General features: G+C 42.5%; 1 protein-coding gene across 1 annotated transcript in view; it reads right to left on the bottom strand.

Moving 5' to 3' along the window:
- The window catches only part of LOC144791288 (putative serine protease K12H4.7), a 430,940-nt gene that overhangs the window by 336,843 nt on the left and 78,359 nt on the right, over window positions 1-15,738 (bottom strand). The window contains exon 2 of the mRNA XM_078665959.1: window positions 195-382. Within this exon, the coding sequence (XP_078522085.1) occupies window positions 195-382 (188 nt within the window). The remainder of the gene's footprint in view (window positions 1-194; window positions 383-15,738) is intronic.

The following is a 15,738-nucleotide window of genomic DNA, read 5'->3' as shown; positions in this document are numbered from 1 at the left end:
CCCCCCTTCAAGCGGCATCATTAAAATGCCACTTATGATGGTGCCTTTGCGATTTACAAGACCTCATCTGAATCACTCAGCTTTTTAAGTATTGACTAAACGCCCCTCCCTCCTTGCTGTATTTCAGACATGAGCACACTAACACATGTATCCACAGGTTATGGTTACACGTATAATTTGATAACAAAACTTACTGAGTGGGGTGACTCTTCCCATAGAACCTGTGTTCCAGCATTAAGCAGACGGCTCCCAGTTTTTGCGCGTAGGTCAACCAGGTACCTTGTGTCATCCAAGCCGGGTTTGCAGGCCCCTCACCACCAATCATCAGGAAAACGGGGCCGCTACTTCCGTTTGAAGCAAAGGTATCATTCACGAAATATCGCTGTAAAAACAAGACACTGGAATGAATATGCCATTTATATTTTAACCCTAATATTATCAAACTTTTTTTAAAAATGTTTTCTAGTTTTCTGATGAATATATATATATATATATATCTCAAAGAAGCAATCCTGTCCGCAATTCGTGCGGAACAAAGCAGGTGCGGACCTCTTCCCCAAAACAAGTCACGGTCTCAAATGACAAGAACCAACGATACACCAAATCGTGTAAGCAGTTGCGTGGATTTATTTAAAAATCATAGAACCGGTGTTCTCCATGACGCGTTTCGCATATATAAATAAATAAATAAATAAAAGTTCACACAACTGCAATGCGGATTATCAATGAAAAATGTAGCTATGTTTTTCCACCTCCTGCAAAAGATCCTGTTCCAAACACACTTCAATTTCAGGTCAGAACACACACACTTACTCCAATAATTCCACAAAAGTCCACATACTAATGAGGCCAAACATGGGGAGTGCAAGAAAGAAGCTTGGAACATGTGTTTACTGAAAGCTGTAAAATCTATGTATAGTACTTGGCCTTCCATAGATGGTAGGTTTGCCCCTGGTCTAAAGCTCCCTAACGAGAGACCCATCTTCTGATTTTTGAGGGGGGTGATGGGACTATAACCACTACACAGTAGCTCCACGTGTTTTTTTGTGCACAGAGGTGCAGGAGTGGTGTTCCCACCCCACGTCTCCAACATGTCATGAAAGTATTTATTTTGCAATGGCAGTCAGCATTGTAGCGTCAACCCTTTAAAAAGTAATCATTTTAAGCAGAACGAGCTGTTACAATGTCATTTTGTAAAATAACTTTGATGTACGATTTGTAAACTGTAAACCAAAGTAGGTCTTCTTTTAATACGAATTAAAAGCAGATGCTGAAAATTGTACTTCAACACTACTATCTTTTGAATATAGATGAATGCACGCTCACATGTCCTATATTAGAAACCCAGCCACGCTGTGAGGGTAAGACAGGTTTTTTACGTTTACACGACATTAAAAATGCTGCACCAATGATAACTTTCAAAAGTGCCTCATTAGTGCCCAATAGGCATGGCGCCCCCATCTGGTGGAGGAGAGAAAGTGGAAGAGGGGATTGGTGGACTGGTGGGTTGCTTTCCCATTGCACAGTTTGGGATCAGTGCTTCAGACACACATTGAATGAGAGAGAACATTTTCGGCCCATTAAATCCATCGAGTACCCCCCCCCCCGTGAATCACAGGGGGCAGGTTGCAGATGGCTATTTACCCCATCTATTCACTGCAAAGCCACCACATTAGCCCACATCTTCTCTGATGAGGTGAATAAAGATAAAATGATGCCCGATGACTATAAGGATTGGTAATAATATCTCCAGCTTCCCCCGCCAATCAGGGCAAAAAAATTATACATTAGTACGACCATCACCAGGATCACTATAGCAAAGCATTGGAAACAAAATAAACATCAACCTGAAAAAAAAACTGAGGCCAAAAAAGCTGCAACATACAAAAAGGCATTACCTCTTCCATAAGGGAAATAATGCGACAAATAAAAAACACGAATAATGGTAGCAAGTAGATGATTGGGGGCTGGGACACCACACACACAAACTTATTATGAGGCCTAGAGGTCTCACAGATGGTATAAGTGTTCCTACATACCAAGATTACTCCTCTGTAGGTACTACTATTTGGGGGGGGGGGCTATAGGTGACAAAACAGCGGGTCCATTTTGCTATAAGCAGGGCTGGACCGGCGGGAGATAAATAAAAATCAGCCCAAGCTAAAATGCTCATATCAGACCTGCTCCTTCACTTCTTCACGCAATCTCTTTTTCCGTCCATTTATTCTCCTTCTCTCCTCTTTTTCTTCTCAGATTACTTTCGCTGCACCTCTCGCCTCCCTTCCTCTCTTTCTCGCTCTCTCAGCCCCCTATTTATGATTCCGATAACCTTGGGGAGCTGGGGAGTGTGATATAGGCCCCAGGAGCAGCCCTTTGTTTCAAACCCGCCCTCCAAGGGCTCCAGCCCACTGGTGAAATGCCCAGCGGAATAAAAGGCCTGTGCAGCCCTGCCAAAGTATAGTTGATTCAAAGTATATTGAAGTTTCAAACTTGGTGTGCTCTTCTGAAAATTAAGCTCACGGCACGAAAAATAGACAGACACTGCCATCAAGTGGTGGACTGTCAGAACTAGGTTTTGATGTTGACAACTAAGTGCTAGTGCGAGCACCGGAAAATAAAATAAGCGATGGGTGAGCCCCTCACAACTCCTCCTACCCCTTAAACCGCCAGTGATTTAGGTCATTTCATGTATATATCATACACGTTCTATAGGCTTGTATAATATAATTGTAAATCAAACAGCATACGTACTCCAGTGATGTATTTTTGAATCGCCTTACTGTTTTGGCAATGATTTTCAAATGAAAACTTTTAATAAAGAGGTTTAAAACAATGTTGTATGACTTTTTCTGAGCTTTAAAACGAACAGTGAGTATAATTCCTAAATGAATATTCGGTACAGGTGTCCGATATTTAATTTAGGAACCTGCAGGGTTCTGCTGATGGATGGGGTGGCCGAGTGCCAGGAGTCCAACTTTTGATTCCACTCGTGCATGCTTCTTTCACCGCTCAACACGTCCCACCTTTTTATCTCACTCCTTCCCTGCGCTCTCCCTTAACCAATGTTTTCATATCCTTATCCTTTATCTGCCTTTCCTTTTGTTTTTTTATGTCAAAGCCTCAAGAATGACAAATAAGTCCCCTCACTGAAAACATGGGCCGGTGACCACCTGCTCCAACCACTTTCACACATGCCCCTGGTAACGGGGAGAGATGGAGCCGGAGAGTCTGCTTTGCTCTGATAATTAGTCTTCAATTATATGGTATTTGCAATATTTTAGGGATGCATCGCACAAGAGTTGGTTCATAATGTCTCGTGACAAGAACATTTTAATCATCGACTCCTTTTAAGAGTTTTGCATAAAGAAGGGAATCTACTTCATCTCTCCTCTAGGCATTTTTATTTTATTTTTGTACCTCGGCCATAGCAAGCCACTCAAAAAATGCAACACACCAATGACTAACCAGCTCCCAGAGACTCTGTAGATGACTGATAGGATGCCCTATGAATGGCCATAAATAAATAAGTCTGGGCTCGTGTGCTAAAATCTGATTTTATGTATAGACACTTAAAATGTCAGTGTGTAAAAGCTGGTCTTCTCCGGCCTACTGTTCTCACTAAAGTGTTCTGTTGCACGAACCACTGACCCTTTATCAGATGGTCCAATGTCCGGTATTGAAAACCAAATATATTACAAGCAGCGTGCCACCCTGGCCACTGGAAGGCCTTTATCTTCCAGAACCTGATGCGAGTGCCATCCGACTACGGCGTCGCCAAGTAGCTTGAAAGAATTGAGGCAACAAAGAAAACACTGGCCTTGGAGGATATAAAGTCTTATATTAGACGTGTTAGACTCAAGAGAAAACAAGTGTACTTTAAATTAAAGTAATTTAGTAGTGCCAATCCCCACGTATCGAGAAAAGTTTCACTGAATCAAATGCAGCAAAACTAGAACACACAAAATACTAGTTTAGCATGAAAGAACAAAAGTGGTTTGTTTTAAACCAGCTAAAAAATTAGGTTGAAATTGAATTCAATCTGGGGGCCCCAGAACAAAAATGTCTCTGCTTGCATTTTTGTTACCAGTGGTCGATTTGTTCTCCTGTTTTCATGACATCTGCTATAACCTGCTCTTATTTTCTGCATGAAATCTTGCTATGTAATCAGCACTAGAAATTCGTGTAGTAAAGTATACATTTTGGTCTTGCCCATACTTGTCAAGCTTCTCACCAAGGATCCTTTTAGGGGGGACACATTGACGGAATAATTAACAGACCATTCATTTTTCTTTTGTCAATCAATTCTGGTTTCTCTCCTGAAGGTAAGAACATTTATTTGACAATACACGAACAAAAAGGAAAAGTGTAAAAAAATATTTTAAAAATCAGGCGAAGTTAACCTTAACGTTAGATTAAATATTCATTAAAAAAATATTAAACATACAAATAAATGAAGACAAAATAAATGTATCGCCCAAATAATATGTTCAAGTCAATACGACGGTAATCTGAAATTAGTAATCCAAATTAAAGGTAATCGGAAATTATGGCGTTTGAATTTGCGACATAAAACCAAACAATAAAAGAATAAAAAGAAAAACTAACTTTAGATCATACTGACAGACATGTCACCCTACTTGTGTTGAGACATTGAATTGAAACTAACATAACACTATTTTTAATTCTTTCTATCCCTAAGTATTGCAAAATCAATAACTTATTGTTTAGTTCCTAAACTCTTAATTGTGTGTTGCTTGTGGCTTGACTGGCCACATCCAGCGATTCATCACATCTCTTGAACAAAGGGAGGATCTAGATTTTGTGGGGTCCTGGGCAAAAAAAGGAATGCACAAGGCCCCTCTAATTTGTATACAAAGTGTGACAACCCAGGAAATTACACCATAGGAAGTGCCATAAATTGAAGTCCTCTTGCATTGAGAAGATTTTTTTATTTAAGAGCAATTTTCCTGGTGATCAGTAAAATAATAAAAACGTAAATAATAGCCCTAATAAAATAAGCACATGTATATTTCTTTAAAGTTTTGTTAAGTGAAAATACATTATATGCGTCACAATGGGTGGAAATGTTTGGCCCAAGTTCCTCCAAAACGCATATCTTTATTCAAATGCTACCAACTGTTTCCAGATTAGTCCATTGTTATATGCATCATGTAGCTCTTCATCTTCTACCTGAAATGTGTTTTTGGTGTGGGTAGAACTATTGGATATGGAGAACTAGACATCCAAATAGGCAGGGGTACCACAGTCATGATGGCTTTATAGAGGATGCAACTGGTTTTGAAGATGGAGAGGGCGGATTCACTAATCAGCCTGTTTCCTTGGGCCTCACAGTGGTGGACTATGGCTGCAAGACCTGGTGACTATCTAGGGTTACTACCTGGACAGTATTTTACAAGCATGGTCAGCATTTTCATGTCTAAACAGAAGAAATAATGGATAAAGAATCAAGAGCTAGCATTTATAAAGAATAGAACCTATCAACATCGCTAACACCTATAATAATACGTAACTTCATCTAGGCAGCTAAAATTCTTACAACTGATAACCTTTGTGTGACTTATCAAAATATCCAAACGGTGGTTACTTCAAACTCTTTCACACCAATTGATGGGTCCAATCTTGATTCACGGTTTCAAGCTGTCATTACAAGCACTGGTTCATGCAAATCTAAATTCATGAAAATTCCCTTCCCTTTTCCTCAAAACTCAACTACTGAACTTGTTTTACTGTTATTTATGAAAAAAATCCTAGAAGTGAGGCTGGAGTTGTGCTGCTGAGTCAAACATGTTACTCAATTTTTATATGACTTTCAGCATATCATTAAGTTACCACCTTTTCAATCCACACCTACGCAATTGAACGGTAGTGTCCCACAGGAGTCACTTGTGCCCATATTACTTCTTCATCCACTCTCCTACAACACCTCGCCTCAGCTTCTAGATCTACGTGGATGTCACTTAAATCCTATTTAGCCGGTCTAATCCAAGTACAAATATGCTCCTTGAAGACAAGGAAAGACTAATTCCCTTACTTTAACAAGCTAATGGATGCTTTCTAACTAAAGATGAATCCTACCAAAACCAAGGTGCTGCTAATGACCAATGCATCTCCTTCCAGACTCACAGCCTGCTGGCCTGAATCCCCGCAAACGTCTCCATCCCTACTTAGGGGCATACCCAATGTGGGCTTCCAACTCGACACCAATATATCGCCTGAAACATGAGTGACAAAAGTGTCAGCTATGTGCTTTGACCAACTCAAGATTTTGAAGAAACTACCATCCTCAACAATAGATACATAACAGTAGTCAGCATATTGATTAAGTCTCGGATGGATTCAACTGTGGTTGCTTATTTTGCCATCCCTGAAGAACTCCTCTATCAACTTCAACTCATGAAAAATACTATTGCAAACTTTACACGGAGTTACCGCGGATTGAAAAGGTCTCCTGACACTGACTCGTTCCAGACCTGTGGATCATCTTCTGCCTCATTTAGCTGTTCGCCGGACCCGCTTCGCGGGTCCCGCTTCACTCTGTCTGCACCAGGAGATGTGGAGGCTTAAAGGGGCTGCGAGCACATCGGCAGGGACTCCAGTGACCAGGAGTCCCTGCGAGGCCATTTCTCCACACCTGGCCAGCTCTCCCCGGAAGCCCCGCCCATCGTGGTCTCACACTTAAGCAGCCCAATTGCTCGCGGGACGCGCGCGGGTCGAAGCGCGGATCGAAGCGCAGGCAAAGGGCGGGCCGTTTGAGGCCGTTCGAGGACGGTAGGGACTGGACTGGGCCCCCCCCCTTTGTCGTCAACCCCGCTTCAGCGGTATTGCTATATTGTTATTGTCATCAGGTGGTTTCCTTTGGAATCATGTGTTCGCGTATAAGCCGTAGTAAGGCTGCTAAAGGTGGGAAGATGTTGAATGGGACACTTGATGATTTTATAACCAGGACCAATACGGCTATTGATATTGAAATTACAAAAATGCAAAATAGAGTATCCATAGAATTGGACGCAGCTAGAAGATTATCCCAGGATATTGCTATGTCAAAGAATTCATCCCTGGGCCACATTGCAACTGCTAAAACCCCCGAGCGTTCGTCTGTCCCACGGGTAATTACTACTCAGGCGGATATCCATCATACCGTAGCCATAACCTCACCCGCGCCAGTCACTACTCCAGGGTTGGCCCATTCTTATACCAATCAGAGTCCCACTTTGAATGCACTGGACTTAGATTTGGGGTCATCTACTGAAAAAACCTCTAGAACTAATGAGTTGTATAGGAATAATCTGTGTGCCAGCCATAAGGGTGTAGTACAAAAAAGGAAACGTAATACAAGATCTGTCTACTTGAGGAAGAAGGCTAAAGTTGCTAGTGCACAATATTTTAATGTTAAAAAGCCTTTTGCAGAAAGAGGGGTAGGTGGGGACGGAGTCTCAGCGCAGGCGCTTTCTAGCGTCGAAGAGAACTGTTCGATCATAGATGTTTCAAAGTTAGACATTGTAGAGGGGGTGAATGACCCATATATTGGTGCTGCGAAGATTGGGGTACCCACATGCGAATCAAAGGGAAGTGATGAGGAATTTTTAAAAATAGTATGGGAAACTTTAAAAGAGCTTCTATCTCCTCTAGATCTCCGGCTTTCACGGATAGAAAATCACCTTCTAGAGGTAGAAAAGACCATTCTAACACTAGCTAGTCTTAGCCTAAAGGAAAATAAATCTAATATCCCATCAGAAACGGATAAAATTGGAACGGTACCCACTGTTGCTCCACCAGCTCCGCCCTTAGCCAAACCAATACCCAAACCTCGTATGAAGGTCCAAGAATTCAAAGCAACTAAATCCCCTTGTAAGGCACCCAAACGATTCCCTTCTCAACCAATACCACTCCAAAAAGAAGCTTCTGCCCCGAAGACGAAAGAAATTAAGGCCTACCGAACTAATTCACAGGGACCACAGCTCACAGAAAACTTTCGTGGGGGTTATATAGATCTCCCCCCAGATGTAAGGCCATATGTGGTGGTGTTAGCCGGAGTACCTGAAATCGATATCCATCACCAAGAACATTTTTGGTCCCTTAAAAACAAGGTAATCCATTGGCTAAACGTAAATAGACCGATACCTAACCACTTGAGAAGCAAAATTTTAATGGTGCGAAGGGTTCCTTGGATAGGTCCGTCAAGCAAATCCATCCTAGGTGATTGCATTGTAGTCTCATTCGAAGAACCACACACGGCACAACACATATGTTCTTGGAGCACAGGTGGGGAGAATTAGTCTATTGTAGTTAGACCACTCACCTTCTTTTACCCTCCACGACCTAGTCTAAATCATGGTGGGAACTGGTCATTGGCCAGACATCCTGCTCGGGGTGGGGAAAGTGATGGTTGGCAAAGCACCAATGGATGGTGGAATGGGGTACCAACCTTTAATAGGTTCGGCTGCCTAGAAGAGGTGGATTGACTCCCTACGTTAATGACGTCACACCCCCAAAAGTCCAAAGTCACACCCCCTTTGCAGAGCATTGAACCTATCCCTACCAAGTGCAACATAGGAAAGTTTTCCACTTGCTAGAATAGGTACTGGCATAGGAAGGTCAGTGCCCAGTTTCTTGGATTCTAACCCAGTCACAAAATATCCTATTGATAAAATAGCCCTGGAGGCTCTAGTTGAGCAGGGCGTGTTGAGCAACCCTTCCCAAAGGGCGGCCCATGCCCCATGTAGCATGCTCCAGACATCCACGATACTATTGCCACTGAACTCAGTAATTCCTTGCAAAGGCTCTCTTGGTAGTGGTTCCAATCCATCATTAATGCTACCCTCAGGGTTGGAGACTATTCAGTCCTCCTCGGGGTCCACCGAGGCGGACTTATTGCTGCCGACTATGGTCAGGAATCTTAGCTCCATGTCTCTATGTTAGGGTCGGGGGGTACTGGGTGCGTAGCGTTAAAGGTTCTTAGCTGGAATGTAGCGGGCCTTGCACGGAACATCGACATTCCCGAATGGAACTCTTTTGTCGAATCCTTCGGGATTTGTTTATTCCAAGAAACCTGGTGCTTGGAACCACGTCACAAAGTGGGTTATTCTACCTACTTTGTGCCCGCGGCACAACCATCTGGCGGCCTATTAATCTGGGTTAATATTTCCTTGGGCCTAAATGTCAGGTCTTTACCAACAAAATCACCTGACCTTCAGAGAATATTGGTCAAAGGCTCTGGGGGGAAGAAGTTAGAAGTTTTTAATATTTATGTCAGAGGGGCTAGGGGTGGGACCTCAATGCTGCCATCAACAGGAATTGAGGAGGAACTTGGATCCTGTAATGTTGATTCCTTCGTTTTATTAGCTGGGGACTTTAATTGTTCATTTGAACCACTGGCTTGTGAAGATATATTAGGTACTAGCGAAGATGATGTTAGGAGAGGCATCACCCCTCTCACTCTCCACCTATTAGAAGTTGGACCCAAAGTGCCATAGACCTTAATGTTCTCTGCTTGGAATATGGCCTGAGGGCAACTAATGGTAGATCTAAGTCTGATCCCCTTGGGGCACACACGTTTAATAGGGTGGGTCACTCTTCACGGATTGATTATATCCTCTTGAATATCAGGCTCTGGGCTCATCTGATGGATATGGTGGTCTTGACATCTGCTGACAGCGACCACAATCCCCTAGTCTTGACTCTGTCCTCCCTCTGGAAGGGTACCACCCCAGAAATATCTAAGAATTAAAGGTGCTGGGATTATTTGCAGCTTGAGAAATCTCAATCGAAAATTACATAGCACACTCACGGAACCCATTCTGAAAGTTCTAAAAGCAAAAACAGTGCCCTCAATTAATTACGGCCACCTAACCTTTCCCGGCGCCTTTGAGAATTTCTACATGAGCTTTCAATCTTCCATATACAAGAAAGCTCAAATTAAATCAATCTTTGAAGAAAAGGGTTCACCATGGCAAGCACAATTGACAGGAGCTATTCAATCACTAGAAATAGAGGAGCAAAACCTGGTCAATATTAATATTTCAATTGCCGCATGGAAAAAAGCAGTGAACAGACAGGTGAAGCACATTTCATTCACAAGAGATATGGAAAGTCTGCATCACCATCCAAATCTTTCCACACTGGACGCCTCTTACAAAGTGGGAAAATCACAGCCTTATTTTGAGCAAGCACTATCAAATCAAGTTCGAAAAAAGATCACTTATATGAGGCTCCTGGCATTACCCATTGTGGAGTTCAATCAAAGCTGGGCCCATGCGGACAAATTAATAGCATGCAGACTTTGTGACTACCATCAGGAATCCTGGTATCATTTGCTGTGTTGCAGCCCAAAGCTAGCCAGTGAGAGGCATCGCTTGGTCATCCCAATCTGCAGAGCTCAGGGCCTCAAGCGATGCAGCGAAATCTCGGACTTGTGCTTTTCGTCCACAGAAAGTCAAATAGCAGCACGGCTGGGGAAATTTACAGACCTAATCCGTGCAGGACTAACCGCAAATGCTGAGCCGCAGAAATAAATCTACAGGTCTGGAAACAGGGGAGAGATGGACAAACCTCTGTCTTATAAATGAACGCTCTTTGCACTAAAACAGTATTACTAGAACATGACACTGTAACGAATGTTTTAGGTCAAATTAGACTGTGGCAATAATCAGGAGTCTTAACCTATTTGGTTTTTAGATAATTATTTTAGAATGTTAGCATATTGTAATGATTTTAATTAATCGAACAATAAAGTTTTTTTCAAGTTTCACCCGAGCCCTATCCTCACACACATGGAAAACAACACATGAAGTACTTTCTACCAATTGTGGCGGACGGCTGAAATGGAACAAAATTGCTGCTAATGAGGGAAAGATCTTAGAAGCAAAATCGGTAATGTCTAATGCGATGCTGCGCTTAGACTTATCGGGTCATAGAAAGCATGATGTCCCAATCTGTTCTCTAAAACCACCATCGCGCTAGGCGAATTGTTTACGGTTCGCACAGCAGGTATGAGGGGTAAGACAAGAGGTGGACCCAGGGGCAGTGTGACTTGGTTCTCCTCCGCCTGCCGCTCCTCGAAACAAGAGCTAATTAAAGCACTGAAAGCTAAGGATGGTGGCCAGATTAGCCTTGCTAGGAAAAATTATAGAAGGACTTTAGCTAAGGCAAGGGCTGAGCATGAGACCCAGTTTTGGAACGACTTAAAGGCGGCCAGTTCCAGGAAAGATTCCAAGGGTTTTTGGGATTTGATGAGAGCCAGAGATAAACCCATGGACTCTTTACTAACGTGTAACATAACTGGTGAGGTGTGGTTCAATCATTTTTCCCAGCTTTATTCCCTGTCTGTGGTTCCTGCTACTAGCCTGATGGCACAGCCCACTATAGAAATTACAGAACACAATGAGGAGAATCTCTTTACCCCTAAGGAAGTAGAGGGGGCGATAAAGTGCCTGGTTCCAAACAAGGCTGCGGGTCCTGATGGTATTCCAGGCGACTTACTTCGGGTTAACCTAGAAGAGTGGGGGAGACTCATTGCTTCCCTTTTGAATGCTGGCTTATATGGTGGGACTCTCCCGGACTCATGGAAGGGGGCGGAGGTCGTCCCAATCTTTAAGAAAGGTAGTCGGGACGACCCTGCTAATTATCGCCCTATTAGCCTGTTAGACTCCACACAGAAGGTGGCAGGCAAGGTAGTCTTGGGTAGGGTCTTACAGTGGGTAGAGGAGAAGCAGATTCTCTCAGACTTCCAGGCTGGCTTTAGAGCTGGCATGTGGACCATCGAACAGACATTCCGGTTATTGATGATCTACTGGTAAGTGGTTGTACTGGGCAAGGGCAGTCTATACCTTGCATTTATAGATCTACGGACTGCCTTTGACCTGGTCCCACGTAGCCAACTCTGGAGTGTCCTTGACGCACTGGGTATCCCTCCATACTTATTAAGTATGCTTGTTAAATTTCACGAGGATAACTTTGCGCAGATCAGGTGGGGTGATCAGGGACAAAAAACACCACGTATTCCTGTAAATAGGGGTGTGCGCCAGGGATGTGTGCTAGCCCCCACTCTGTTCTCATTATATGTTAACGGAGTGGTGGAGCATTTACTAAAACAGCCAGCAGATGCACCCTCCCTGGCCGGTAGGAAAATTCCTACCCTCCTATTTGCAGATGACACCCTCCTGATCTCCAAAAGCCCAGTGGGTCTGCAGTGTCTCCTAACCAGTTTTAAGACCTTTTGCGATCTCAGGGGACTTGCCATTAATGTAGGGAAAACCACATTTTTGGTTTTAAACCCCCCGAGAAAGTCCGTTAATCCACCTTCCTTGGATTCTGTCCAACTCGAGAGGGTAAAGGAGTTTGATTACCTAGGTATCCGACTGTGTGATTCTATGAGCTGGAAATCCCACCACCAAAAGATGCTGTTGACCCACAAGAGGGTGGTGGGGGCCCTTCTTAAGGAACAACGTGCTTCTTCACTCAAACCCATTGCCCCTGTACTGGACATCTATAGGGCTAGAGGGGTGAGTGCAGCCTTGTACGGGGCAGAACTTTGGGGTGTGCAGAATGTAGATTTCTTGTCCCGCTCAGAAAACAAATTCCATAAAGATCTTATGGGCTTCCCATATAGCACACCATCTCTTCCACTTCTTTTAGATACGGGTACTCGGCCCATTAGTGATCTGGCGAGGCTGCGCCCCCTTCTTTTGTGGGCACGGATCTGGAGGGTCCCAGAACTATCCAGTTATGCAGAGGGTTTAAGGGAACTTCTCCTAACACCTGGCTGGTCTAAGGTTCGTTGGCTAAAGGAAGTCAAGCGCCTTCTTTTTGACCTGGGCCTTGAGGATGCGTGGTGTAATAGATCTGCCCCGCCCAAGTCAATTTTGAAGAAGTTATACTGGAGTTGGGTGATTGATGGTAGAAACAGCAAGGCCAACTTCTGTAGAACGACTGTGGAATTTTTGATGGTTAAGGATGTGCCCCTTTGTGAACCATATATGGATATGATCTCAAAAACCTGGGACAGGGCACTATACTTTAAATTTAGGGTGGGCCTACTCCCAGTGGGGAAATTGACTGCCAGCTGGAAGGTTCCGGCACAGACAACACCCTTTTGCCCCTTCTGTGCGAACAGGCCCGAGTCAGTCCCCCACCTACTGTTCGAATGCCCAGCCTATGCTATCCCACGCCGCAAATGCCTGAAGCCACTGTGTAGGACCCTTGGTACTAGATCGCATAATGAAGCTCTACGAATTTTAAGATCTGACCCTCGCCCCCTATTTGCTTGCGGCCTCGCCAAATTATTAGGTTGGGCATGGCGAGTTAGAACCCGCCGGCTCCTGCATCTTGTATAAATAATTATTTTAGCCTGTTTTTATGTGTAATTCCTATGTCATTTTTTCTTGAACTGTATCTTTTAAACTATGCACTGAACCTTTTACTGTTTTTATCGATTTGTAATGCTTTTTAAGATATACGAATTATATCGAAATAAAGCTTGTTTACTACTACTACTACTACTACTATTGCCTGTCTCATATTCGGCACCTCAAGACACAAAAGGGTATCAGCATTCCAAGAATATTGCACGGACTACAATTTGATCTAGAGTTGCCTTCAAATCTAGCCTAGCTTGTACATAAAATATTGCATCACTACTGTTCTCATCGTTTAAAAACTCCAAATGTTTCCATTTTCAGTCAAATAAAATGTAATACTCCACCAATCATGTCGTACCAACTGTTCGACTAACTAGAACAGTTACAAATGGGGACGGATCCTTCTCCATTGCGGTTTCCAAAATTGTGGAACTCTCTCCCAGTTGCAATTTGCTCAGAACCCATTTTAAATTAATTCACAGAAGCCAATAAACCCTGGCTTTTTAACTAATAACTACCCTTATAGAGAGAAATAAAAGTTATGTTACCTGCTTTAGTGCCAAGAAGCTTAGTTTAACTGTGCTCTACAAATAAATACTAACAAAACTACACAATTGTCCCCTAAGGAATTATTTTTTTCAAAATTCCTATTTATCAATAGTCACAATTAGTGAACCTCAATTGAACAGTACATGGGATTCTTTATAAATATTTATTTGTTCTGATGAAAATTCATCAAGGCAACAGCAATACTACTGACATTTTAAATCTCATTGTAAGTAGTATACAACATCTTTTGCTTCATCGGCATGGATAAATAAAGTACCATACATTACAAATTTTTCAAAAAGAATTGTCAACGTTTTCAAAACAACACAAAAGTACAATTGTGAAAAAACAGATGTTAGAGCGTCGACGTTTCGGTCCAATATTGGTTTCAGAATTCCCCAGGACCATCCTTAGGACGTAAACGTTGCACATCCTAATTCCAATATAAATTAGACATAATCAATAAAACAACAACACAACATCCCTGTACATCGTATCGTCTGCTCACCCGAAAAGACGCGAGATAGAGATCCTGTAACACCGTGTATACACATATACAACAAACCAGTGCTACCCGAAAAGTGTAACAAAGCCAGAAACCAGAACAAAGATTATTCACACTAAACATATACCTAGAACTTCCAGCCGGAAGTTTCTATTAGCACGAAAGACCTCAATGTCCCGGCATCTAAAAATACTGAAAAAGCCACCTAACGGTTACAAACCAGCTTTTTCATGAATTTAAAAAACTTAAAAAAGGGCTAGTCTAACCAAATTAGTGTTATACTCACTCTTAAATAGAGAGCTGGTATTTTCAATTGTCGACCCTGTACCATGAAAAACAAACACTTAATATATACTCATAGAAGCCTACCTATGTATGTAACAAGTAACAAAACCAAAAGGAGAGACTTACTAACTCCATACGAAATGATCAATCTGAAAGACAAAAATAAATAAAGAAGGTGCTTAATTACTACGGTGTATCCTGCCCATTTAGAACACCTACAACAAACACCAACAGTATCCACTCAGTTACTTACTATCGATGTCTGTGTAACATTGGTTGTACACCTAAAGAGAGGTGAAAAGGTGTTAACTATTCATAATTCCATCCAGAAACCATTATGTTAAGGATAGTACCCTACAAGGACAGGGACTTACTAGAAAACGTTGCCGCCACAATCCGACAAAGATTCCACGTTTGTGATCGCATAAACAGGACGCCAACTATACAAACCGACGGGGAGGCGTAATGACATCATGCAACGTTCAAAATATCGCGGCCATCTTAGAGTGGTGTAGATGGACTTGTTTTCGGTACCACTTGTGTCCCTGGATATCGACTTTTCGATGACAGAAGTATCAGCCATATTAAAAGCGATTCAAATGCAGAAAATAATATTGCTCCCCCAAGATGGAATACTATTTTCAAATCGGCTGAATGAAAATCCAAATCGGCTGAATGAAAATACAATCACACCAGTGGCATACTATATCGCGGCCATCTTGGAAAAGTGTCTAAGGATCAGCTAACGAGATTTCTTGTTACTAGATATGTTATATTCACTAACTGTTTTAGTGTACTTGGTCCTGATCAGACAACCAATATAAATATCGATCCAAATACCAAGTCAGAAAATAACAGTGCTCGTGCATATTGAGCCAGTGTATTAACATTGTTTGGAGTCTATAACTCTATTGAGAATGAAGACCAACCAATCCAAATGCCACCGGACGACTGAATGTAGGATCTCCAGGTTATAAGGTTGCCAATGTGTGCCATTCAATAAGTGAGTTTAACCCTCTCGCT

Source organism: Lissotriton helveticus, chromosome 11, assembly GCF_964261635.1.
Source record: "Lissotriton helveticus chromosome 11, aLisHel1.1, whole genome shotgun sequence".
NCBI classification, from domain to species: domain Eukaryota; kingdom Metazoa; phylum Chordata; class Amphibia; order Caudata; family Salamandridae; genus Lissotriton; species Lissotriton helveticus.
Note: the sequence above shows the minus strand (reverse complement) of the source record. Positions and strands in the feature narration are given on the sequence as shown.